The 27,017-nt window shown below is 41.9% G+C and overlaps 1 protein-coding gene across 4 annotated transcripts in view; it reads right to left on the bottom strand.

The window, feature by feature from the left end:
• Positions 1 to 274: 274 nt before the first annotated feature.
• SEMA6A (semaphorin 6A) overlaps positions 275 to 27,017 on the bottom strand; it is a 114,038-nt gene continuing 87,295 nt past the window's right edge. For 2 of the 4 annotated variants that reach the window (XM_074166777.1, XM_074166776.1), the window contains exons 18-19: positions 23,813 to 23,977; positions 275 to 1,815 (exon numbers count right to left, since the gene is read on the bottom strand). In XM_074166777.1, the coding sequence (XP_074022878.1) occupies positions 626 to 1,815; positions 23,813 to 23,977 (1,355 nt within the window). In that variant the 3' untranslated portion in view covers positions 275 to 625. The remainder of the gene's footprint in view (positions 1,816 to 23,812; positions 23,978 to 27,017) is intronic. The other 2 variants (XM_074166778.1, XM_074166779.1) reach the window with 1 other exon arrangement.

The following is a 27,017-nucleotide window of genomic DNA, read 5'->3' as shown; positions in this document are numbered from 1 at the left end:
CAATAAATAAGAGGAGTTACTTGCGTTAACAGTCACGTGTTATTTATTAAAAGAGAAGGGTAGCAGAAATCTATGACATAGTTTGCCCAACATGGCATTTAACTGCTGTAACCAAATGGCTGTAACACTGATGGGCATCATTTCACAGTACCTGCACGTAGTAAACTTCTGCCATTGTTAAGTCAGAGTTAGCTTTATCAATGGATTCTTTTTTTCTTTTTTTTTTTTTTCTTTTTAAAATTTGTTTGTTTTTGTAATTATTTGTTTTGCTTTTCAGAGCACTCCTTCCCAGTTCAGGAATGCACTGTGCAGCCGGGGAGTGGGGTGAAATGTCACAGTCATCTTTCACCTGTGTGCTTTTGGCTCAACATTTGTGATGGAGGCTTAGTCTTTTGAGCAAAGAACTGGCAGGTTGTGGGGGCGAGTCCTGCAATTGCAAACCTTCAACCATGGGTCATATGGCTCGGGTTTAAAAAAATATTCCACTTTTCCCAGAGAGCAGAAATCCAACACATCTTCAGCTTGCAACAACCATCTTCTCAGAGGAGCAAGTGATAACAGTTGCAGAACACTGGCTTTCAAGGGCAACCTCTGCTTAATTGCTGTCCTCCCCCCCCAACTCTGATTATGTACATGCATCATTGGGCTTCATGGACGTGGAGAGCGGCGCAAAGGAAGGTTTGGGAGGTACGTCTGGCTTTAGCGAGGGTGTGCGTTTCAACCCTGACCTCGTCAGCGAGTTGTAGGCGCTGAGACTCGGCTGCCGAGATACAGTCACAGCCTGTGCTTGAGCAGCATGGACTTGTATTGAGTCTACTCGCTGCGGGGCCGGCGGTGGGTTGTCGCCCCGGCCGAAGCTCTGATTGCGGGAGAGGTGGGACGAGTTAGAGGAGTTGGTGTTGTTTCTTTTGAGGGTCGACGTCTGGTGACTTCTTGTGAGTGAGTTTGTAGGGTAGCTTCTCTTGTAGTCCACGTTGTAAGCAGAAGAGTGCATCTCCAGCCGCTTGCTCAGGCCACTCTGTGACAGCGAGGCGCTTGGGGGCCCGAGGGAAGCTTCCCGCTGGGGTACTTTTGGTGGCATGCTGTCGAGATTTTCCACCAGGTTAACCCCGTGGCTGGGGCTTTTGCTACTGAGATGGTCCTTGATAGTTTTGTACTCAAGGGTGGCATTCTGGTCCTCCACAGACATCTGAGCCCCATCGCTCATTTTTGGCTGGTCAACGTACTCATGCTGGTAGCCTTGCTGGGCTATGGGCAGGACCACAACACTGGGAATGTGGCTAGGAGAAGCCCTGAGAGGCAGGTCGGTTGGGATCACAGGCGAGGCCATCGGAGGGATATCTTTTGTGCAGGCATTGATGAGATTCTGGTTTCTCTCCCATTCTCTGCTGCCACGGCTGGGCTTTCTCTTCTGTTGCAGGGTTGGGGTGGACTCAGGGGTTGGCAGAGCAGCCAGGTCCAGATGGTGCTGGTCAGCTTTGATTAGCATCTTGGCAGTGCTGCCTGGGGTAGCCAGTTTGCCATTGTGCATCAGCGGTGTGAGGATAGCTTCAGGCTTTGGCTCCTTGGACTGAGCGTCCCCAAAGAGGCCACTGAGCTTGGTAACGCTGCTCATGGAGCCACGGCGGGAGTGGGTCAGCTCCTTCTCCTTCCTCTGCGAAACAGCCACATCTCTGCGGCGATGGTCACAGATGCAGTACACTATGATTCCCGAAAAGATGGCCCCCATCACAAAAGCAAGAATAACCGCAATGGCCAACAGGGTGACTGGCACCAGCTGATCATGACCCTTCAGGTAACTCTCACGAATCACTCCTGCAATAAACAGCATACAGTGGTTAAACAAACAAGGACAGGGAAACTTATAAGGACATCATTAAATACTTTGCTCACAGGCATGCCCTGGGAGGTTTGTTTGAGTGTTGCAAGGTGATTTTTCATCAGCTTGCCCAAATCTGGAGACATACTGTACCTACCAGCTACATCTTGCATGTGCAGCCTTGGGCTGTTAATACAGCTTTCAGATCTGGAGTTGAAGACTATGAAGTTCAGGAGGGGAGAGAGAATTTACTTGCAGGGCAAGTGCCATCAGTTTGAAATCCTGGCCCTGGGCAAGTCACACTGACTTCAGCAGGTCAGAGCTATTACTTCTCCTCCTCTGACATAGTGCTCATTCCCCCTCCCTCCATCTGATCTCTCTTCAGCTAATACCATCTTACTTTTACTGTGGTAAACCAATCACATTGAAAAACCTTTAAAAGCAAGAGACAAGACAGAAGCTCTGCAAATACCAGAGAAGTGCATCCCACATTGTTTAAGGTTTCTTTCTCTGCTCATCATTCTGTTACCATTGTCATGTGTTTTAAAAGTCAGTGTCACATGTCTGAGCTTCAGGAGGATGCTTAAATAACTATGAAAGATAGAGCACAGCATTGAAATCTATTGAGCCTCCGAGATGACTGTCCTTGCTATTTTAATTTTAGAAGCTCTCTCTTGTTCTGAGCACATGAATATGGCGACCTCTGTGCTAAAGCCTATGCTTTCTCAGCTGAAAGCCCGGACTCTAAAGGCATCATCTTGTGGTCCTCTGCTGTGGTCAGAGATCATTGTCAAATCCTACTCAGCCCTCCAACTGCCTGCTGTCAGAGAAGGCATCTTTGGCAGAGTGTGCCTCCTCCATCTGAAGTCTCTAATACAGCATTAATCAATACCCTGAATTTCTGAAGAAAGTCGTTTCTTCTGACATAATTGGGCACCGAGCCAGCAGCACTAATGAAAGACAAGCACAGAGCCTCTAGTTTGCTTTTTTTCATTTCTGGTTTTGTTCTTAGTGCTTAACAAGGAGCAGCCACAGCCTGACAAGGAGCTGAAGGAACATCTCTCCCACCTCTTTCTCCAGAGAGGGTCCAAGTGCCAGGGCATTAAAAGCTCCACATACTCTAAGGAAATGTAATCCTTGTCCTTATTACAGGAGAAACAGAAAGACAGAAAATGTACCTCCAAGGCTCTCCTGAGACTTTATGAAGATACAAAACTTTCATGTCGTAAATCAACTCCTTCTAGAATAATGTCTTTTCATGTATTTGGCAGACAAGATATTAGTGGCCCAGAATTAGAACCAAATGCAAAATATTCCTCAGCAAACTATGTTAAAAGAGCATTGAAAAGTTGCCACTACCTCACAGAAACCTTTGATATGTATTATGGCTAGGTATAGTATTGCTACTATGGCATATATTTTTCTGTCCCCATTTAACTGCAGCATTTAGGTGGATAAGGGATATTTGCTTACAAGGTAGGAACTTTATATTTAAAAGCAAACCAGCTCTTGAAATCATAACCCTCTGTGTGTGAAATATAGCTGGTTGCAATGGATATTACTGGGCTGTGACAAATAGAGGATTATGATTTCATGAGGAAAATAAATAAAAAGAATGGATGATCGCTTAAGAAAATAAGATGCTGCATTCATATAAATGTCTTAATACTAAAAACCCAGAAAACAATATATAATTAGAAACAATCTTCAAATTAAGTGTTTCTAAGAGAACCCTCTTAGAAGTCCAGCAGCTTTTTAAAAGGCAGATTTTTCTATTCTTTGTCAGCAGCACTTAACAAGTGGAGGTAGAACCTAGCCCTGTAATTTAAATCCACATAGAAAATCACTGTATATAGACCAGAAGCACAGTCTAGTGGTTACAGCACAATCAGCAGTAACTACATTTCACTGCAAGGGTGTTGGTCTGTGGACCTTACACCGGTTCATATTTACATGCTAGATTCTGCAGCATTTTGAGACCAAATTTATTAACCCTTGTAAAACTGTCTGTGGTCATTAACTGGAAAATCAGAAATAAAGAATCTTAAATGGGTGGGAAGGATCATCAGGGAAGTTTTAAGTCGTATCCAGAAATGCATTGCTTGGCGTGAAGGAAAGCTTCAACTTAAAAAGCCCAATTTCATGGACACCTTCCATGCACAAACTTATCAGAGATATGCCCCTTTGAGCACTTAAGTCCAATGTTTTTTGCATGAAAAAGACTGAAAATCCTTGCTCAGTGTCTACCTGGGGGTGTAAGAATGTACAGTCAAAACCAGCACAGGTTCATGAAGGGAAAGTCATGCCTTGCTAAATATTCTTTTATCTATAGACTGGGGGACAAGGGGCAGGAGTGCAACCCTGCAGAAAGGGACCTGGTGGTTTTGGTTGATGGTAAGCTCAACACGAGTCAACAATGCACCATGGTGGCCAAAAGGGCCAACCGCATAAAAATATTAGAATGTGTCCAAAGGAAGGAAACAAAGATAGTGAAAAGACTACGAGGCATGACCGAGGAGAAGTTGAAGATAGTTGGTTTGATCAGCTTAGAGGACACCAAAATTGCTATCTAAATCCCTCTCAAGATGGGGAGTGGAAGAGTTGGAAGTGGGAGAGGGGAGTGCTGCTCTCTCTCTCAGGTGTCTGGTGATAGGATGTGAGGGAATGGCATAAAGCTCGCATCCATGCCTGATGTTTCCTGCTGGCTAAGTGAGGTTGCCCTCCACTTAGCCTAAAGTCTTCTGCTTTAAGCTAAGTTCAACCCTGTGAATGACAGCCTTAAGCACAAACTTGCATCACTGCATACAAACACAACATGAAATCTTCAGTTTTACATTACCAATGGATATTGAATCATTACAGCTTATGTTACAAAATTACCACACAGTCCAGACTGAGCGACCATGTGTGTTCAACAAAGGGGTAGCTGAAATGATGTTGCTTGTGCTGCAGGTGTTTTATCAGCAGAAATTTATGAGGGTCATAAAACAGCCTGATTCCAGCTAGTGCCTCTTGTTCTCAAACCTTCCTGATGTTTATTATGTTTTCTATACTAGAGTTAAAGGATATTTAACATTAGTGGCTTTGCTCTAGGCAGGTGGATCTTCTCTGGACACAATGTCGGGTTAATGATTTAATTTATTTTTTATCATGGATCACATCCCTGTGTCTTTAGCTATGCAGGCAATCCCAACAACTTTAATGTAAATGAAATAAGGTGGGCAAGATTTGACCCTGCATTAATGTTTACGGAATAGATACAATTAAGTAATGAAAAAGTATGAGGAAGGTTCAGCATCCTACTGTCGTAACCACAGTGGGGGAAAATCTGATATGAAATATGCTGATAATTGCAGTCATTGTCATTCAAAACCTCAAGCCCCTAGCATCAGCAGTAACTGCCTTCCAGACTGGGATGAATAAACAAATGTGTGATCCCAACTACGTCCCCAGAACAAGCCAGTTTGAAAGCAAACAGACAGGACAGTGTCCGTGACACTTTATAGACTGCATTTTGTATGCTTTTACCTATCCTGCAGTTCTTAAAGAGTAACACATTCCCCAACGCTCAGTCCAGCATTGTTCATGAGCACTCACTATGCAAAGAATTAAAATATATGAAGAAAACAATCAGAAAAATGTAGGGCCTACATTTTTAAAAGTCATGCAAAGTATTCGGACTCCCAGCTTTGAGGAAATAGCAATGCTATTGAAAAGTCTTATAGCTATACATTATTTGACATCCTTCTAAGACATTATGTACCAGACAGCAGACTGGGCTGTCTGCATAAAATGCTATGGAACTAGACTGTAAAATATGATTGATATAAATATCACTATATTATTTTATATTATATTTAATAATAAACCAAATATTCTAAATTAAATAAATTTACTTTTTAAATATTATGTCTAGCCCTTTCCTGTTTGCAATATGTTCTTTCCAAATGTGAAAATACATTGCTTATTTAATTTTATGTGGTCTGAACTGCTCCTCCATACTCTTGACTGTTTTCTGCAGTGCATGGAGACTTATTACCATGGATAACAACCAGTGATTCTTTGCAAAGGGATATTGTTGACAGAATTACCTATATTTAATATTATACTTGGGAGAAGTCTGGTGGCAAAAATAGTAGTAAAACTGAAAAAGCTTCAAAGACATAGATGAGGTTAAATATTTGCACCTTCAAGGATCAGAGCTTACATGTTGCTAGTGCCACAAACATGCTGAGACTTATCTCCCTGAAGTCTTCCAGTTAATTCAAGCTCTGTTCCTTGCAAATCACAACTGGGCTTACGACTTCAGGGTCTTCCCACATGTAATGTACTATTATCTCTGGCTATTAAAAGAGTCAGGATAGTCACCTGATTCCCATAGTCAACCTGATCCTTCTTCCCCGACTAACTTTCTGTAATTTCATCCCATGTCTGTATCTCCTAACATCACTATTCATTTTCTCAGTCAGTATGCCCTGTACTGTAACAGTCTGGAACATGCAAAATCACCTCTTCTCACTCATCTAATAAGAGAGAAGACCTGATATGCCATAGTACTATTCTGCTATACATAATTCATTTTTGCTTCCAGCAGAGCTTATAGGTAAGGTACACAGTGTTGGTTGGCTGGTTGGTTAAGAGGATGTTAAGAAAAATGTTTCCAAACCTTCAAAGTGTTTCAATTCTGAAATGAGCTAGTGCTTGGATAAATCACATGAGTAGAGTATTGATCTAGCTTGTTCACTAAAGGTAGTTGGGGGAAAAAGCAAGGAGTTGTTAAATTTTATGTCAATAATACTTTTTTTAAAGTTCTGGAAAAGGTGAGAAGCAGATTTGTTGAATGTCTCTGGGTGAAAATAAGAGAGAAAAGAAAAGGTCAGAGGTGATACAATAATACAGATCTACTGCATACTAGATCATCGTAAGCAGGAAGGAGGCGAGGCTTCTATTCGCCAATTGACAAAAGTATTCAAGGGTTAGGACTGTACCCCTGTATCTGTTGAAAACCAGGTTAAAAAGCAAGATTTGCACAGTGCTGAAAGTAGTATTGGATAACGCTGATGAAGCTCTTCTGGGCATGTTCTGCTCCTTCTAGTTCCAACAGGAAAGAACTTCTTAGGCAGAAATGTAATTAGAATGAAACAATCACAAAGGAATAGAGTTCATCATTCTGAAGAATACAAGGCATGAGCATAACTGAATAAGAATAATGAATATCAGTACAACAAACTTCAATAAAGGAGGACAGATAAGGAAAGACATGAAGACGGAGCATTTACTCATTTTCCTCCTTCACTTTTCAGCAAAAATCCCCACTCTGATCTGTGATCAGGAATGTAACAAAGTCAGGGAATAAGTGTTGGCCAGAACAGAGAAAAGAGGTACAAATATTTAGATAATGTAGAAGTTTTCAAGTTGCCTAAAGGAATTTGTCCCTGACTGCTTAAGGAGCTAGCCAAAGCAATTTCTAGACACTGTGCAGTATCTTGCAGAACACTAGAGGAAGTCTGAGCATCAAGAGCTCTGGCAAAGGACAAGCATATTACCTGTCTTTGAGACGAGCCGAAGGGACAGACCTGCCAGGCCAATTTTTAGAATGAGATTGACACTACAAGAAGTGATTAAATGATCAATTTTATGAGCATCCGAAGGATGATAAAGTAATTATTAAAAAAAAAAAAAGCCAAAGCAAATTTGCCAAGATTAAATTACATTAAACCAGACAAACTTCCTTTTTTGACAAGATAAATGACTTACTTTTCATGGAGAAATATTAAGTATGATACCCTTTGGCTTCTGTAAAATCTTTGACTTACTTTCTCAGAAGCAAATGAAAGTGAGCTAAAACCTGCTGAACAGCAGCAGTGGAAAAGTATTGATCAAAGGTCTACCTGGAAAGACATCCGAAGTAAGGTGTCTGTCTCAGGAGAACAGCAATTAACAGGCATCTGCAGAAAGGAGACCCCAACTCCAGAGGCCCAGCAGAAGATCTGTGTCCTTTTAGCATGTACAGTATAAAAATAAACATCCCACGATAAAGCCTAAATTTGTCTCATCTGTGATCAGGGACAGGATGGCAGAAGATCAAGAAGAGCCCCATAGTCACATTCCTCTAAGTCTAGGTTTTGGCCTATGTTTCAGCAGTGATCACGAACTGAAATTCCAGCTTATAACCCCTACAAATGCTTGATTAATGAAAACAAACAGGAAACTACTTCCCAGTTTGAATAGCTTAATGTGAGGCTGTTTTAGTGATACAATAGTCTGGATGCTGCCTTCCTGCACAACCAGGCTGAAGTCAGTGAGAATAACAAGCGCAGGGCAGAGAGCAATACCTGGTCCTGTATTACCTGTCACCAAAAATAACACCTTTCAGTTCGAGCACTACAGTTAGCTGTGGTGAGGACACAAAGACACCTTTGTCCCAGAAATGATGTAGGGCTGTGAGAGGTGTACCCTGGACCATGTGCCATGTGCACCAAGAACGCTCTGTCATCACCTCTGCAGGGAGACATCATTGTCCAGCTTTCCAAAGTTGCCTGAAACAGATGGTAAAATCATAACCCACAATGGTGGCACACACAAAACTGAAACACAGAGGTGGGAGATGAAGAATGATGTTTTGGCAGGAAAGTGGCAGAATAACTATTAGGGAATAAGGTAATATTTATTCCTAGACCACACACTAACAGCAGTCAGGGAATGAGTGTCACTGCTGTCTTAAACTTCAACTCTCTAGCTAAATGGGAATGAGCCCACTTCCATCTCCAACACCTACAAAATCACTTGAGACTTTCCACAGAACCAATCATTGTTCCAGAAAGGCACAATGATTTCTTTAGTGTTGCTATTTAAGGGGAAAACCTTGCAGTTAATTTCATTCTTCCCTGCAAGCTTCTCTGTCTGATGTACGTCTCCCTCTGCTTAGATTTGCAAGAAACACTGGTATAGACTCATTATGAATGGAGGTTTTTATGGGCTTCAGAATATCTTTTTTAAATAGCACTGAATAGGTTTTCAACATGTGTCTCCAGGTGTTAGAACTGTGTTTACAGGCAGTCTCATGCTGCTAAAAGACTATTTCAGCCTGGAAAATCCCTGCAGGTATTAACAAGCTTTCTTCCTCCTTTTTAACCAGCAATAGCAATAAAAAAATATCAGATGAATTTAGACAGGACACCCTTATTTAAAGTAATAGCAAATTCAGGAATGACCAGAGTCTACCATGCATTTCTAAGATCTTATCTAATTTTTTTTCTTATAATCCCAATGATTTGATGTTTGCGACTTTATTGGAACTCCTTTGTTGAAAACAGTAACTAAGCTTTTTCCTTCATCTTCCTTCTGGCTGCAAGAACTTGTTCTGCTGAGTCAGTGCAATTTTACCCAGTATTCGTTTTTCTGGCCTCTCCGTGTCACCAGATAGAAAAAACCAGCTTGAATGTTCATAGTTAAAGCTGCTGGCAAATGCCTTTTTTTCCTCCCTTCCCTCGCAGCAAAGCTGTACTGTTGATTTGTAAAGGTCTGCAACTGTAAGTTCTGCTTGACTGCACTGAGAAGAGCGATCCATCTCCCAGATTCTGCCCCATGGCTCTCAAAAGCCAGTTGCCCAAGCTAGCAGCCCAAGATAGCCAGCAAACAAAAAGAGGATGCATGTGCTTGGAGAGATCAATGAGTTTGGTAAAAGGAAAACCTTCAGCTACAAGTGGCTTGGAGATCATTAGAAGTATGAGGAGAAATCATACTTCAGAACTATGAAAAGAAAATTGATATATAATGTGCCCGAAGTAACACATAACAAAGCCTTGAAAAGGTTCTAAACAATCAGATCAGCTGTAGTGGCCTCTGTCAGGGCTTTCTGGCCCTTACTCAGATTTATTTCAGAAGCAATCCCTCCAGGATAGGTTTATCTATTGATCTCTAAGGGTGGTTTTATTTCTCCTTTCAACTGGTCCAAATTATATCACTTCTCTTCACTTTTGATGAATGACTGTTGACATGACTCTCTATAGAAAAAGGATGGCTGTAATTTACTAAAAGAGGGGAGATCAACAGGTGTTTTTGCTCTCAATGAGAAGATGGAGAACTTTCCTTCTTGTATTTTTTTAAGCTAGATAAATTAAGCAAGAAAGATGAGAGAAACAACTCCCCCATGTCCTTATGAGATAACCCGTGAGTCCTGAAGTAACATTTTCAGAACCGATTTCAATTATCTGTTTTTAGTTCTATTATGAAACTACAATCCAATTATTTTTGGGCATGCCACAGCAGCCATGCAAAACCTACACCATGAACACACTTGTGAATTTTGAGAAATTAGAAACAAGCAGCTCTTTTTTGAATGTGTTTGCTATAGATGGAAATTACAAGTTCTGAACCAGTAAATTAATCCTCAGGCAACTCCCACCCCCACTGAAACAAAGGGGAGGCAGACCTGAAAAGGACTGGAATAGCAAGCTCCTAGAGCTTTTTTAATTGTGTTACTTCTGCGCAGTATCTCTGTAAATAAACCAGTTTATTAAATTTGCAGGTATGGGAGAAGGTTTGAGAAACACAGCCTCCTGGATCTGTAATGTAATGATGAAAGTCATTACAGTCCTGAAGCCGGCTCAATTTTATTTGTCCCAGCGGCTAGGGTCAAGGCCAGCTCTTGCACTAGAGAGCGCTTGACAACCTTTCTCCCACTGGCAGGTGGTATGCAGTGGCTGATCATTTTGAACTTTCTTGATTTCAGTACTTTCCTTCACCTCTCACCCTTTCCCAGTGAGCAATGATAATTTTAGATGCCTCTGTGTGATATGGAATAAGCAGACATAGCAGGTCCTTTAAAAAAGTAAAACACAGGCATTCACAGTAGTTAAAAAAAGATGTATGAAATTCAAATGTCAAGGAAAATTAATTCTTTTGTAGCTTGTCTCGGCAGAGGCAAACTTTATGCTGCTTTGCATCTTAAAACACAAGTTTCCTTTAAAGTCTGCAGCATTTCCTCTAATGACGTAAAAAAGCTCAGTGCACATTCTGGGACCTTTCTACTATGCCTGGGATGAGCTTAAACATATCCAGATGCTCTTTATTAGTTTACTTCAGGGGATCTTTCACAGCTGGGTTAAACCAGATTTACATATGTTTGGCTGAATATGCATGATTTTAGGGCTCCAGAGAAGTTGTTGTAGCCTGCAAAGTGAATCTCTCATCTTCACAGTTCCCATTTCACTGCATGGAGCTCCTCTGATGGTGCAGAACAAATGCTGGGGTTTTGTTGTGGTTTTTTTTTTTCTTTTTTTTTCTCCTACTGTGGGCATTATGTATTCCGGGCAGCCCAGTGTCTTTCTGGAAGCAGTTTTTATGAACAGTGTCAAGGCAAGACAAGCTGTCACTGAGAAATTCTGTGGCTTTTCCTCTCCTTTTTTACAGTCTGTTTTGAACTATGGCCTTTCTGTACAACAGGGAAAAGTGAATTTTGCTGAATGTCAACATAAGCAACTCTGCTTAGCAGGCTGAAGCTCAAAGCAGCCTTATGGAAGAACTGGGGTTAAATTTCAAACACTGCGTATGACCTAAAAGCAAAACCCGTTTCCACACCAGCTCTGATCTTCTTTAAAAACACAAAAATGAAAATGCTAGTTTTGAGCCACTAGTGTGACTGAACACATTACAGCTGAACTAACGAAGGAGCCATCTATTAGACATCCAAGACATTCAGATAAGAAGACTATACTCTACATATCCTATTCTACAAGGTCCCTGGAAATGATTATTAAACTGTTGAACAACTATGTGACCACACCAACAATGTTCACCCATGCACCCAAACCGTATTTCTTAGGGATAGCCCTTCTGCCCACAGCTGGGTTGCTGCTGCATGTTAGGAACATGGCTGGACCTCACGTTAGGTCTGCTTTTACATGGAGGAAGGATGAAACAACTTCTGCCATTAAAAAGCCAGCGCTGTATGTTTTCTGATGGAAAGTAAACACTGTGGATTAGCCCTTCAGTTCTCTTACACTCATGAACACTGTAGGTGTAGTCAAAAGACCCGGATTTATGAACTAAAACATGCCCCCAGTGATCAGTAAAAGACAAGACTGCTTCTTCTAGAAATATTTGCAGTGCTGATGCTGTAGGCGAAAAACAGCTTATACATGTCTGGTGTTAGGTTTATCATTTCCCTCCGCGTAGCAGTCCCATTGCTTCACGTGCCTTTGAACACATTAAGTGACTGAGGAATTGCAATGAGTTTGAAACACTGGCCATAACAGTCTGCAAGACTAATTTTACTGCTAGGTTGGGGTTTTTTTCTGTATCTCATGACTCTTCCGATATAAATACCAGAAGCCTTCTTCACTCTCAGTAACATTCACTCAAATCCGCAGTACCTCCAGTACTCAAGCAGGGTCACTCCAGCCACATCCTGAGGTAAAACACAGCATTTCCCTGATGGGCTGCTTCGCCTGGTACTACTATCATCTCTCTCTCACTTACTTAATTTTCTGTCTCCACTGGTGGCTTCCTTCATGCATTTTTCTGTCTGTCAAATTTATAGTTCTCTGCATTTTTTGACCTTATTTTTTTTAATCACCCCCCCACCTTGCAGGCACTGCATGTACATTTACACTTTGATGCCATAACTTCATCGATGTTTCCTGTCTTTGTACTTTTTAATGTGCAAGTGATTACTCTGGCCAGTCTGGTTCCCTGCATGAGATGAACCTGTAGCTTCATCTCAGAGGACATACTTTAGCAAGCAGGTACCTTACCCAGCTCCAAAAAAGTTGCCCTGGGCCCAGCAGCAATCTAGCCACAGTAGTGTGTGCAGACCAGTGTCTTCTCTAACATACATCCAAAGCCCATCCAGACCGCCTCTTGACCATCCAGCAGCAGGCCAGGGAGACATACCTGTATATTTGCTTTATCATGCACCTCACCAGCAGCGGCATTTCTGCAATGCAACTACTCCTCCAGCTTTCCACTCAGTTCTGGTACTGGATCAAAGCTCTGTTTTCTGCATTTACTGTAGTGCATGTTCAGTTTCTGCTCATGCTCTTCCTTGAAGCCAGTATTTTCCACTGCTGCAGGCAAACCAGGCAGCTTGCATAGTGAGTTATTTGACATGAAGGTAGGTGCTATAACAAGGAACATGACTGGCTTTTTTCATATCTGTAGACTAGCTCTCAAGATATGTTTACTGATCTACAGATATACAAATTTCCATGTGAGAGGTTAAAGTCTCTTTTTTTTTTTTTCCTAGCATTGGGACCCTAAAAATTTTATCACAATCTCTTTTCTCTCAGTAATATATATTTATTCTCTTTCCTCCTTTCTAAACACATTGTAGGTGAGACCAAACCTTTTGCGGAAGCACAGCTGATTTTATCAAGTTGTCTTGCCACGAGCAAGTAGATATAAACTGTATTGTCTTTCCAGGTCTCATGCTGGGTATATGAAATTGCCACTGATTTGATATTAGTAATTTAGTTCAATGAGTGAGAACTGCACACTGAGATATACAAATCCCCCTGGGTAAGGAAAATTAATTGGTCTTACTGGATGAGCGCCTCAGGGCTTTGCCTGTGGCTTGGTCATAGGTAGACAAAATGCATATAAAGTGTTGCAGGACTGTAAGACCTCCATAAGACACTGAATAGAGACTAGTGTTTTGTAGAGATAAAGCCGAATGCTATCTGCAAAAAAAAACGGAGCAGTGCTCTTTATGTTCTTTATTATGAGCCGTGATGGCCCAAACCTCTGGGCAGGCTCTGTGGTGAATGCAAGAGGGAGAGCAGGCAGAAGAAGGGACAGAGGGCACTCCTCCTTTGAGAGACTCTGATTGGGACTCATTCAGCAACGAGTACACATGGAGAATTGTTGAACTGTTTGATGGGAGCTATAAGCTGGTAGCAGGAATTAAATTTCTCCAGTGCTGACCACAGGCTCAAAGAAACTACCAATGGCCTTTTCTGCACCACATGACAAGACCACTTCTGTTAGCTTCTTTACAAACAAGCGGCGCTCAGTGTTTACTCAGCGCTATGGCTCTGTCTCACTCACTCTGCAGGAACTCAGTATAGTTTTTCTGATTTAAAGAATAAGGAAACACCTGGAAAACAGGTGCTTCTCAAAAGACTTTTGGAATTATTTTAATGAAGGCTTCAGTGTGCTGCTGTTCAGGAGGTGTTTCTGTGCATGCTTAAATTCCCTGTCTGTGCTGGTACTGTTTATTTAGTAATTGCAGATCTTTCAGGCTCTCCAACCCCCCCCCCCCCCCCGTTTCTTTCTACAAGAACAGGATAGTGAATAACAGTAGCTTTGTAGGGTTTTAAAAATGTGCCTGCTTCCCCCCTTTCTTTTTAACAGCTGTTCTTTTATTTTCTATCACAATTGTGGGTACGATGGGATAGAGCATGAACAAGATGGCATATTATTGACAGCATGCAGCTGGTGTTATTTTCCAATTAAAAAAATCCTTGTTGGGCGTATGAAAGAACTGTCTAGTTTATGCCCAGTTGTGACAATGCTATCAAGCTGCACCTTCATCTGACATTTTATTTCACGGAAGATAGCAGTCTTTTGTTTGCTGGTGGGAGAACTACAGTTTAATATCCAGGGCTAACCACTTTGTAGACGTGGGAGGCTGGAACTGGTCTGGAGGCTATCCGCTGGGACTCACTATTTCAGAGCATTACAGGTATTCTTCCCGGCCAACACAAAGTTGGTGATGAATGTGCTGTTAGCCATTTCCAAATGTCTGCTGTATTGTACAGCTGTGCCAGAAATGCCTCTCAATGCTTCCTGAGCAACTTCCCTGTAAACTGCCCTAAGCTCTTCTAATGCCAATGGAGCTGTTAAAATCTACTTCAGCAGGGACTCTGACTTATTCTGATCTGCTGGGGCAGGGAGAGCTGTCAGACTATCAGCTGGTGGTTAAAGTGCTTATCAGTCACAGCACCAATGCTCAATGCACATGGAGTTGTTGGTGTATTTAGTTGCCTAATGGTGATAAGTCTCTTCTGGGTATGAGGGACTGAGATTTTTCAAAAATTTACAGCTTGGCAAATGAAGCTCTTTTTTCCCTCATGGGGATGTCAGGATGTACATTTTCAATATAATGGTAAATTTGCACTATCTACTTCAAAACTTCTCAATAAAATGCCCTTAAGGCTCTTTTTTTTGTAACATGAGAATAACAACATATTTTTCCTTATCCTCTTTCTCAGCTACTGGCATAGAAAATCTTAGAACACACGACTAAAATCTAGCAAAAGTCATAGCAACAGTAATCAGATACCAAAGACAATAGTGTCTCACTATATGACTATTAAAGAGCTCGAAGTAACATCTGCCTAAACACCTGACTAAACTAAGCATATTCACAGGAACAATGACTTTCCAAATGTGACAACATTTGTTATCTGTATTGAATGTTCAATAAAATTAACATGGCAAAATCTAAATTATGCCCTCTCTAAGTTTTTCATTTTTAATTAACTGCATGCTGTTAATTAGTAAGCACCAGCCCATCCTGACGTAAAGAATTAAGCTTTCCTTTTTTACAATCTTAAAGAAAACTAAGAAAAGAAAGGAAAAGAGTCAGTCAGGATCCTTCCTAGGTACTGTAAGGGATGTTGATACCATTCACTAGAAGGTTATCTATATAAGAATGTAGGTGGTGTTTTGTACAGAGGCATGTAATTAAACAGTTCACAGTCCGCAGATCATATTAAAAGTGCTCTGAACCAGGACTGTCAACATTTAGCCTGCTGTAAAATTACTACAGGACAACTTGCCTATTAATTAATACAATTACTGAAACTAGGCATACCCTATATGAGAAAAATGAATTATTCAAATATCTTTAACAGCATATTGACATTTTAATTGTACACTGGCATTATCTTAACACCAAAAGGCTCTTTAAGTGTCTTTCAGCTACTAGATTTTCTGCTCTTAAATCCCTTCAAATTTCAAAGCCGTTTCAGAAATCTTGATTTTAAAGGGTTAGGTTGCCCTCCCAATTCAGCATTCCTGTATGGCACAAGGTCCCCCTATACGCAATATAAACACCACAAAAATGGAACTGGGTGTTACTTAACATCCTGTCCACCAATTACGCTTTGCTATTTCCAGAGAGAGTAGTGGGTCTGTGGGGCCAGCGTACCCTACAGCGAATTCCCAGCCCCTGATAAATATGTCAGTGCTACAAGGGTCACACAAGAGCACGAGGCAGCCTGCGTTCCTCCACCATGCTGTCCTCACCGGGTGACTGTGGATGAACGCAGCTGGGGATCTAGGCCACCACACAATAGCTCTAATGCCCTGAACCCTGAGCAGCTGCCTTGACAAATTAGACATGGCCTCTTTTATTGGAAAAGCAGATCAAGGTCCTGGGGCAATGACAGTTTTCCCCTGTTTTAGTAAGACAGGCTTCTACTGCTCATTGTAGCCTGGAAATGGATAGCCTGACTTCAAATCCATGCAGGTGGACAATTACAGGTCAAGGATACCTGCTGTTTCCTGCAGCCACATTTGACATTTGATAAGCTCTATTTTAAACTTCACCCTTCTTTTATTTGTAGGATCCAGTAATTTGGGGACAGAAAAGCTCTGTTGATAGCTTTCATAACCATGGGTTGCACGTTGGCACAAGCTCTTCTTTTACCAGTGATGTCTTTTTTGGCTACTAAATAGCAAATGACTCTTGGTTCTAATCTTGTTACTCATGCTTCCACTTCTGCTGGTTAAATCTGAAGTCTGTACTGTTAGTGAAATTTACAAACATTTTGATTTCTGAAAATTTTAAGTTTGTGTCAGTGCTGAAGTATGGGCATTTTTTTAGGTGTGGCACAGGCAGTTGGTGTGTGTTGGAATGTACCCTCTCCATTATTTTGATTTCCTCATCCTCGACGATCTTTTGCAGTGAAAACTGTTCCTCTCCTAGCACTTTCAGAAGGTTACTATAGAAAATCTGTGACTAAATGAGCTGGGGATTTTCATGTAAGTTTTGAAATGAAGATTTAGTCACAGAAAAGACACGCTAAATCACTGCCCTGTATTCAATTACAATCTCCATTTTTTATTAAAATTGGCTTAAAGATGTGGCCCTGCTCAGGGACTTAATTTCTGTCATCTTTTCTGCATACTTTGTCTCCTCTCTGTCTTTCCTCTCTGTCTCCTTCCTCTTGTTCTCATAGAAACTTACAAAAACATAACAAAAAAAAAGTTTGAAGAAAGTCTATTGTCATAAACATCCTTCCAGCATTCTTCTTTCATCAATTTTATATACAATTTCCATTTTATTAATTAGCATCTAGTTTTCTGCTGCCACTGTTTGAACTTGAGTATGCAATCTGAGATGACTAGCTGTCTCTAGCCCTGGGAGCAGACAGCTTGTACATACAAGACAGAACAGAGGAAGGATCAGTGTCATTCCTCTGGACAAGTCTGGTGTGTTCCCTTAATCCTGGCTGCACAGCCCTCTGGTGCATGTCACGGGATACCAGCCCGTGGTGAAGTCGTCAATCTCCTGGCATGTTTGATATTTATTAGCCTGGTTTGGTGCCACAGGCATTTGGCCATTAAAAACTCTGCTGAGAAATTTGGTCCTATTTAACTACTAACAATGGTATTAACAAATGGTATTAACTATTAACAATGGCAACTTTCTGGTATTTATCTGGTACGGAGCTAAAATGGTGCTCCACAGCAGGTTTGCCGTGATTAGTCTCTGACACATTCAGGTCCTGGACAAGTTGCTCATTAGAGCCATTCTAGACGTATATAGGATCGTTTGTTTGTTTGAAAAAAAAAAAAAAAAAAAAAAAAAAATTTTTTTTTTAGTATTTTGCCCAAGCAGTGAGTATATGTGACAAACGAAAATAATCCCCCCTCCAGAAAAGGGGATGCTTACAGTAAGCTGATGCTAATTTACTTAAGAACATTTTAGAAAAAAAAAAATCTATAGGGATTTGTTTAGCATGGACTCATCCAACCAACCTCTGTTTAAATCCTAATGGGAAAAGTAGGTAGGTTTTAATCTAGATGTGGATCTATAAAAGTTTAAACGGACTAAATCCCGTGTCATCTTGTCTTGTGTAGGTGAAATCCCTTTGTGAAGCACTACAGCTCCAAGTAACCACACCTCTCACTTCAAATCTCAGCCAAATGCTACAGAATCATAGACAGAATCAGGGCAAATTCCCTACTCCCTTTCTCACAGCAGTCTTTTACTAGACTGTGGGCAAAATGACTAAAAAGTATATTAAGCAAAGGATACGGTCTGATTCGATCTTCGTTTGTTTCCTCAGCACTTGAAAGTGTTAGTGAACTGCAACGTACTTGCAATCTGCTTTATGTTTGTGTGTACAATGGTTTGAGAGACAGAAAAGAAAAGCAATGTAGCTTCCTCCCAGGCACACATCTTTGAGTTTATTGCTCTTCACAAGCGCCCCCCCCCTCCCAGCTGAACTGACTATGGTGCAACTCCTTCTCCCATTAGCGTTAACACTTTTTTTTAGGATCAGTCAACTCCTTCTGACAGTGCCAGGATGATGACATGGATCAGAGTACTTGCTTCACCTTGAAAATCCAAACCCTCCCCCTCAGACCTGCAAACATAGACTCAAAGGATAAGTTTTGACAAATTTTGTGTCACTTTAAATCCTCTCCTGAATTATTACAGAATGCCAGCAAGATAATAACAACTTCTCCCTGCTTCCTCTGATAAAAAATGCTTTGAATCTTTCAGATCCTTGCATATATTAGCCTATAACAATATTTCTGTGTAAAAAACATACTCTGCAAATGTACTTCCTGGTGAAAAACTCAGCCCTTCCATGAAGAACACTGGTTGTTTAATTTATGCAAAAAAGAGTCCGAAGCTTTGGTTTGCCACAGATTTTTTTTTCTCTCTTGTTTCATGTCTACTTGTAAAGTATCTTGTTAAATCAGCACTTTACATTCTTTATCATAACTGTACCTGAAGTTTCATATAATTCTGTCTCACTGCAGCAGAATCTGCCTGAACATTTGCAGACTCTCTGGAGACAAGCATTGTCAGCACTTGGCAAATCTTTCAAGTAGCGATAATCACAGTAAAATTTAGTAACACTGCCACTTGTGTACAATATAAAATATCTTCTGGAGTCAGGTTTTGAAATGAACAGCCCTTGGGCTCCCCAGTTGCACAGCCCTCTCCGAACAGTGGAGTTGACTTGCTAATGATGTCTAATTCTGTACCAGAGGAAGGGCTGCAGTTATTATTAACAATAATATAGATTCTACAATCTATAAAATAAGAGGTGCTACCAGATATTGTATCTACAGGAGCATTCTTGACATCCAAATACACCAGCAACGCTGTAAACTGTGCCCATCACATCCCATTTCTAATCAGCTTTTTACCATTGTTACATGGATATTGACAAAAGGCTTGTTAAGGAAAAGAGATACCACCTCATAATCTTCACTTAATGAGCGTTGAGACAAGTAAGAATACAAACATTAAGGCTGCTAACAGCAACGCTACACTTTCATCATTCAGTGCCCAGCTCAGCCACGTCCACCTGAATGCTGTGGAGAAGAAGCTATAGCAGAACCACGAAATTGTAAGCTCAATTTGCAACCAATTTATCAAAACTGTGATTTAAAGGCAGGCTCCAGGCATTTAGGGAGCAAGTGAGAAAACTGAGCAACTGACTGCATTTGTGCTAATGAACCCAGGACTTGAAAAGCATGAGGCATTTCTGAAGGGAGGCAGGAAGGACAGGAGGCAGCAGAGAAGGGCAGCAGGGTAATGAGGGGCAAGGCCAGCTACTCCTGAAGAAAATCACTTTGTTTTCTTCACATAGGCTTCTCCACAAGCATACGTGTCTACTCCCCCCTTCGTTAGTAGGACAACTACAGAGAGACATAGCACAACGGCACTACTGGGGTGTAGAGGGTAAAGCCTTGGATTGCTCCACAGGAGGAGCTTCATGACTGCGGAGGGAGGGAGACCAAGTACAATGGCAGCAGGGGGGAAGGTTAGACGGCGAGGTTAGGGAAACTGTTTTGAAAAAGGTGAGAAACAGACAATTAAATTAACACCAAAACATAGCAAGAAAGGAAACAAAATGTAAACATACTCTAGAACATGTTTTTTTTCTTTTTCTTTTTTTTTTTTTTTTTTTTGGTCTGGGTAAGAGATGGGGGAGAAGATGAAAGTGGGGTGCAGTTTGCTGATTTTTTTTTGTTGTTTTGTTTTGTTTTGCAATAGGAAGGGCAGGTTCCTTAATGGCCAAAATGAAAATGCCAGTGGGATGGCAACGCATAGTTCCCACTCTATGGGTTGCACTACACATTTTCATCTTGGCAAGAAATGTGATGTAGCTCAGAAACAACAATCCCAGAGTATATTTAGCTACTAAAGCTGTGGCACACAAATGTCACATTCCCATGATTCAACCCTTTTAAAGAACCCCCTCTTCACGCCCCCACAGATATTCCCCAAGATGCCTGCACTGAATTAAAAGTGAAGCATATGGATGGATGTGACATCATCAAAGCACCCGTGTTACAGAAAAGGAAGCAGCAAGTGGATTCTGTACAATTAGTACAATCAGTAAGAAGTCATTTGTGAGCATAAGAAAAGAAAGAAAACACTGTCCAAAGGATTAGACACAACCAATGAAGAACAACACAAAGCACCTTGCAAAACAAAGAGAAAATGTTAAAAAAAAAATACTTTTTTCTTTGTGAATGTGTGAAAGTAAAAGAAATCACAGCAAAAGTGAAAACAAAATCTTGGTAAAAGGATAGGAAGTGTAACATTTTCTGATTTAATTTTGTGTAAGAACTCTTTCCATTGCCCTTTTAAAACAACAAATCAATAATAATTTTGGAGCCAACTGGCTTGGACTGGGCAAGGCAAGGAGTAACAACAGACAAGTAGATGGTAATGGTAAACAACCATGCGGTCACCTCTGCCGCCATTGTTTTGATTGCATGTAGACTGCTTCCAGCTTTGTCAATATTCATAATTAGGCACCAAAGAATGCATGATATTTAAATGACCCTGTCAAGTGCTAATAAGGCTCTTTGGTAACCATCACTCCCTGGGGAGGGAACCATTGAATGTAAGCCACCTCATCAGTCAGTGAATTGAAGCGAAAATGATTAGAATCCAACAGCTATACATTTATTAATATTTTCACTGCATGCTCGTCTGAAAGCTGCTACTGGCATACAAGATGCTTTTAAGAGCTAGCTTTCCATCTATTAAGCATTGCTTCACAAAAGATTTGTGAAGTATGGACCCACACATAACAAACAGTGCCATTAAAATGCATACACATCTCTGCGTTCCTCAGGGTACAAAAAGGGCGAGATCCTCCACTATCAGTGGTTTCTGACACCACTCCCCTGTCTGACGCCAACAGAAGAGTTGGGTTCAAGGCTTTCTTCCTTCCTTCCTCATCAAATCTGCTTATCGACATCCCCTGCTCTCAGGGTGGAGAAGAGAAAGATATCACTTACTTTCAGAAGGGGGAACACTGGATTTTTCAAGAAATGTTCTCTCACCTCACGCATTTTGAATACCAGGTGTTACAAACAGACTAGCCTTATTTTTTGGCTGTCAGCATTATCACTGATTTATTGTTGAAAGGAAAGGGGAGTGCTATGTAAATCACATGCCATCTTTCGAAGAGCATTCAGGTTTATCTGCCTTCCCTTCTCTACATAGGTGATACGCAGAAATCACTTTTCTGAATTGCCCTTCTACTACTGAAGAGCAAGGGCTGAGGAATTAAAAAAATGAGGATGATATCTCAAACTGCACTTAAGTAGGAATGAGGAATCTGAGCTTTTGTCAGTCCCTTGCACGCTAAGTTATGGTTTTGAGTTTTAGTATTGCAGCAGCTGCCTGAAATTTTCCACTGCTGAGGCTCAGCAGCTCACAGGTCTGCAGGGTGCAGAGAAGCTCTGTGCTTAACTCACATATAAGCCTGATCAGGTTTTAGAAATTCCCTTTTTTGCTTTCAATTTGCAGTTATTCTCCCAAAACATATACAGGATCAAGCTCTTAAAAAAAAGTTGTTCAAACAGGGGCCTCTTCTAAAACCCAGTTCAAGGAAGAGGAGCACATAGCAGTTTTACCGTTTTTTATAGGAAGAGCTAATTGCTGGGAGGTGGGAGACAAGTTTTCACCCTCTGTCTGAGGGAACTCAAATCTTCATATTCCATTTCCTGCCATCAAGCCTAAAAGCCAAGGCTACTAGATTAATGTTTGCCATGGCATCTCAGGAAATTTTACTGCATCTGCTGCTTAATTTGCTTGGCCTCCTCAGCTGGAACAGTGCTTCAGGCTTTGTCTCTGCTGGGCCAACCAGGTGACGCCCTTTGCCTTCATAGCTAGGAACCGTAAGACTCTTTAAGGTCAACCCTGGGGAGCTCAGTGAGAAATCCAGGATACCCCAGGACCGTTGGAGACACTGTGTATCTGGAGCTGTTGTTAATAACAGGCACTGAGTTCACAGTCTGGGTCCAGACCATTGTCAGCTCTGCTGAAGTCTGTTCTGCAATGGTAACATGCTCATCAGCCCCTGCAGAAAGTCTCCTCAGCCAATGCAGCGAATTCCAGATTCACTGGGTCAGACAGAAGGAATATGATTTAGTAACCTACTAGTTTGGACAGACAATGCAAAGCAGCAGGTCTGGCATGCCAGTAGCTTCTCCAGAAACAGCTGATGCTTTTGTCTAATGAGTTTTTCATGTAAAATGCATGAACAATAGAGACTGGAATCCACATTTCAATTAATATTTTAAGTGTTTTATATCAAGTATTCATAGCAGAAAGGACTGAAGCTCATGTGTGTTCTTGCCCCTGGTGAGTGCCCTAACCACTCAGCAAGTGAGTTCTGCTCATACCCATCCTCCTTCTAGCCCACTGAGTACTTAATTAGTCCATACAGAGCGAAACATCTTCAACAGAGAAGAGATTGAAAGAAGCGATCTAAGAACACCCTGGAGAAGAATAACAAGGACTCAGATCTCTCCAGGCAGTGGAGCTATTTGAACTTAAGTCCCCTGTTTACAAAGGAACCATTTTAACCTCTTTGAGACACAGATTAAAAGGAGCTGGGAGAACGATGGAGGGCCAAGATAGAATGAGGGGGCACCACCATCCTAACACAGCAGAAAAGCTTCTTCCTCTCTAAGCGTATTCAAGTGGCAAATTTAGGCAATTCTCTGCCAAATTCTCTTTATGTATAGCAAAGGGGGACTGGAGGCCAAAGAATAGGGCTGTGGCTTGTATTAGACCCAAGTGTTCTTCAGCAAAGGGCTGAATGCTGAAACGACACCTAAATCCCAACCTTTTGGTGCTTTAAGAATGCAACACAGAATCTCTCCTCACCAGCAGTCACCTCCACATCTTTTAAAATACGCTAATGACCTCCTCAGCCCCGACTCTCAAAGGTATTTGATGGGCAGCTCTCATTGAAGACAGCAGGACTTAGGCCCAGTGGCTAGAGCTGGTGTCAGCTTTACTTCAATAGTTAAACTAGCGCAGACCTTCAGTATCTCTGTCTGTCATCGAGAGAGAGAAACAACGTGAAAGTAGCCGAAATCTGCTGCGCTGCCTTGGGAATTCAGACAAAAAGGCAATATAAGAGTAGACACTTAATAACAATGGGAAGCCATGGATCTTCCTCTGCCAGGGACGAGGGCAGATCAAGTTTAAAGAGAGCTAAATCCTCACTGTTTCCCTTCTTCCCATACACATGCACAACATACTCTGCAGAGGCATAGACTTCTGTTTGTTTTGTGTGGTTTCCTCAGGCAGTGAATTATCTAGGACTGAGACTGAGATTGGCTGTTTAGTTTCAGGCTTTACGATAAGCTTTTAATTATAGCACAGGAGTTTCATTACATGTTACTCTGAGCCAGCTGGAAGCAGTTACACTTTAGTCCTCCCCCCCCCCCCCTCCTCACCACAGGACGTCATTTCCAAGGCCTTACCCTTCTTGTCTTGATGATTATGGGATGAAACTGCCACATATGGATCTGTATTTTCAGATGAACCAAGCGGATCCTTCCAATCCAGCATGCGTCCCCTAGCATCATAACCCTGTCGAGCGCGAGAGTCGGAAGTGGTGGTGCTTGGGACTAGGGAACTGGAGTGTCCTGTTTACATTATAAATACAGGTAGGGAAGACAAGTCTCATTAGTCACTTACCATGCTCCCTCACCACGCTCAGGAACGCACACACTGTTCTGCATCCATGATGGGCGAACGTCTTGTCTTAGGCTGAGCAATGTTTCAAAAGTCCTTCAAAGCATGGCCTCAGGGAAAGGGGGGGTCTGAACCTCCCAGATCAGGGTGCGAGGAGGTGCACGCACGCCTCAGGCTGCCGCTGGGCTGGTGGCTCTCTGCTATTACTCAACAGAGCTAAATGAGGGTAAGCACACTTCATCTGAGTCAAGCATCCTTTGGCTGGATTCAGTACACAGGCCCAAATGACACTGAAGTGTTGGCCCACACTGCCTGGTGCTGGCTTCGTTAAAAAACAATTTTAAAAACAATTTAAACCAGAAGAATTTCTGATACGGCCGAAACTGAAGGGGAATGCCAGAAGAGCTACAAAACAACAGCGTCAGTGGCTCTCTGCCTCATGCCCCCAAAGGAATGAAGGACTGCCCAGCACCGGTGTGCTTCACCCTCTGGATGGGAAATGTGCAGGGCCTGTCAGCTGCTTGCACCCCCTTGCACCCTCACCATCAGTCCTGTCTGAGCATCTGTCCAAATCTGCTCTAAGTGTGAAACCAGACATAATTTCTGCTCAGGATGACAGTGAAGACAACGTCTTACTACATGGGTCTGCCCAAGAACCAGTGATGCCAGCAGTTGCTGGACAGAGGTCCCACGTCTTTTTTCCATTACAACTACTCTAGACATTGTTAGTGTTGTCCTGAACAAGGCTGACAACCTCCTCCTCGCCTATGAAATACACCCCAACAAACAGCATGTTCACAGGACATGCCCTGCTGGAAACACCACACAAGTTTAACAGCAGTTTGGCTGCAGCAGAGACACGTCTGTAGACTCATACACCCTTTGCAACTAGATCCTGAGAAGTATGTCAGCACCCAAAATGCTTGGAGTGCTTGGAGTCTGTTGTCTCTGAACGATGGCTCCAACCTGCACTTCCCAGTGGCTCGGGATGCTCCATCACTGCTGGGCTGGGGACACCAAAACTCCGTCCAAACCATAACATTTTTACCTCAAAACTGCATACGTGTCTGAAAGTTCCTTTATGGTGTGGGCACCAAAGTGAATTATTTTCAGCAGGGCTCAAGGAGCTCTGGGCCTGGTCAATTTGATGTGGTCTAACTGCATTTCCCCTTACCTACTTTCCTGAAAGAGCCCATCAAAAGAGGGGTTTTTGAAACATGCTCCAATGCAGACTCACAAAATCGGACTAGTCACAGACAGAATGGCAGATAACACTTTCTCTTCAGACAACACTGGACAGAATGACAGCAGCCTTCCTTTTTAAAAATCCAGCAAATTAATTTTCCTTCCTTGGATGTGAGTCTCCCTTGGAGAGGAGTCCAATCACCAGGCTACAGACTGCCCTAGGTGGGACCCTCTCCCTGCTCCTTCCCTTGATGTTGTTTCGCTGCTGAGAAAAATAATTTGAGACTCACTGGGGCAGAGATAGAGTAACACGAGGAGCCCAAACTTAAAGCCTTATGGAGAAGTCACAGAGATGGGCAGGTAGGGACTGTGCTTCTCTAGTTTATTTAACAGTCACTGGACAAGCGTAAAGCTTTCAGAAGCTGCATCTCAAAAAGGCTGTTTCAAAGAGCTCCTAAAGCCATCCAGCCCAGCTCTCAGAAATGCAGAGAGAGCTGATGAACCTAGGTCCCCAATTCCACTCCAGCAATCAAAAATCTAAATGTTGGCCACCCGTGCTCCCAAGCTTTTTGATGCACCCACGTGCTTCATTTTATCCAGCCCTTTCACCAGCTTCATGGTGTTGAACTACTGATGAAGTCAGCAAAAAAGCTGCAACTTCTAGTAAGATGCTGCTATGATTTAAAGAACTCCTACTGAATATTAATGGTCTTAGAGGAAGAAAATGTCTGTGTTCCTCCATATATTTTCAAGGAGCTCTTTTGATTTACTGTACAGGATTATATACGGCAGCACTTTGGACTGCATTTTGCATAGGACATGGACACAACTAACTCCTATAGTACTAGTACACTTAGCAAGGAAAATTGGTCCAATTCACAGTGTTCTCACGATGAAGCCAACCGTCAGTTACTATGGCTGATCATTAACACTGTTTAGCTCTGGACCTCAGGTGAAGGGCACTGGACAAGAGCACTGGATTATCTTTTACTTCTCGTGATAGGAAGTGTGGTTTCTCAGGTGTCTTTCTTTAACATGGTGAATTAGAGGTTGTATGTTGTTGAAGACAGAGCTTTTAATGTCACTCAAACACAAAAGAGAAGCCAAACTTTATCCATCTCTAAAAGATTTCCATAAGCCACAGCATGGCTGGGAGCACTGGTAACACACAGTTAGATAGATGATGGACTCTGATCCAAACGTGCTGCCTGCTTCACAGTAGTCCTGCAGTAGGGCTGCTTGTTTCCAAAAGGACAGGTAGAGGTCCAGCAACTGAAAACACGCGCCCTCTTGAAGCAGGAATACGCTGGAGCGTGAAAGCATTCACCCCTACACCGTTTTACACTTGTCAACTCCCGTGCTTATCCCCAAGAAATAAGAGAAATAACGGGACAGAGAACAGGCCAGAAAATGGAAATTATAAGATTTCCGTCTTCTTTTCCCTAAGGACTAAACCACAGTGCCAGCATTCATGGGGTTCCAGTCTCCAAGTTAATACCTCATTCAGCAACCACAATAATGTGTACAATATTTGGTCAGCCTACAAATAGTACTGCACTCAACATAAGAAAGCAATTAACCATAGCTTGATAAGGAGGTAAAAGAGAAGAAAATGCCAAGTAGCAATCGTATATTATGCCTATTTCATATGCATTTATATATCCATATCTCTCTCCAGACACTTGCACTTTAGGTGTGCTTAAAGGGGGAATTCTGAGGAAAAGCCGTAAGTATAGTTAAAGAAAAACATTTCTTCATACAGTAATCTAGAGGAAATACATGCCTAAGGGACACATGTTTCTAGGA

The sequence above is a fragment of the Numenius arquata genome, chromosome Z (assembly GCF_964106895.1).
Source record: "Numenius arquata chromosome Z, bNumArq3.hap1.1, whole genome shotgun sequence".
NCBI classification, from domain to species: domain Eukaryota; kingdom Metazoa; phylum Chordata; class Aves; order Charadriiformes; family Scolopacidae; genus Numenius; species Numenius arquata.
Note: the sequence above shows the minus strand (reverse complement) of the source record. Positions and strands in the feature narration are given on the sequence as shown.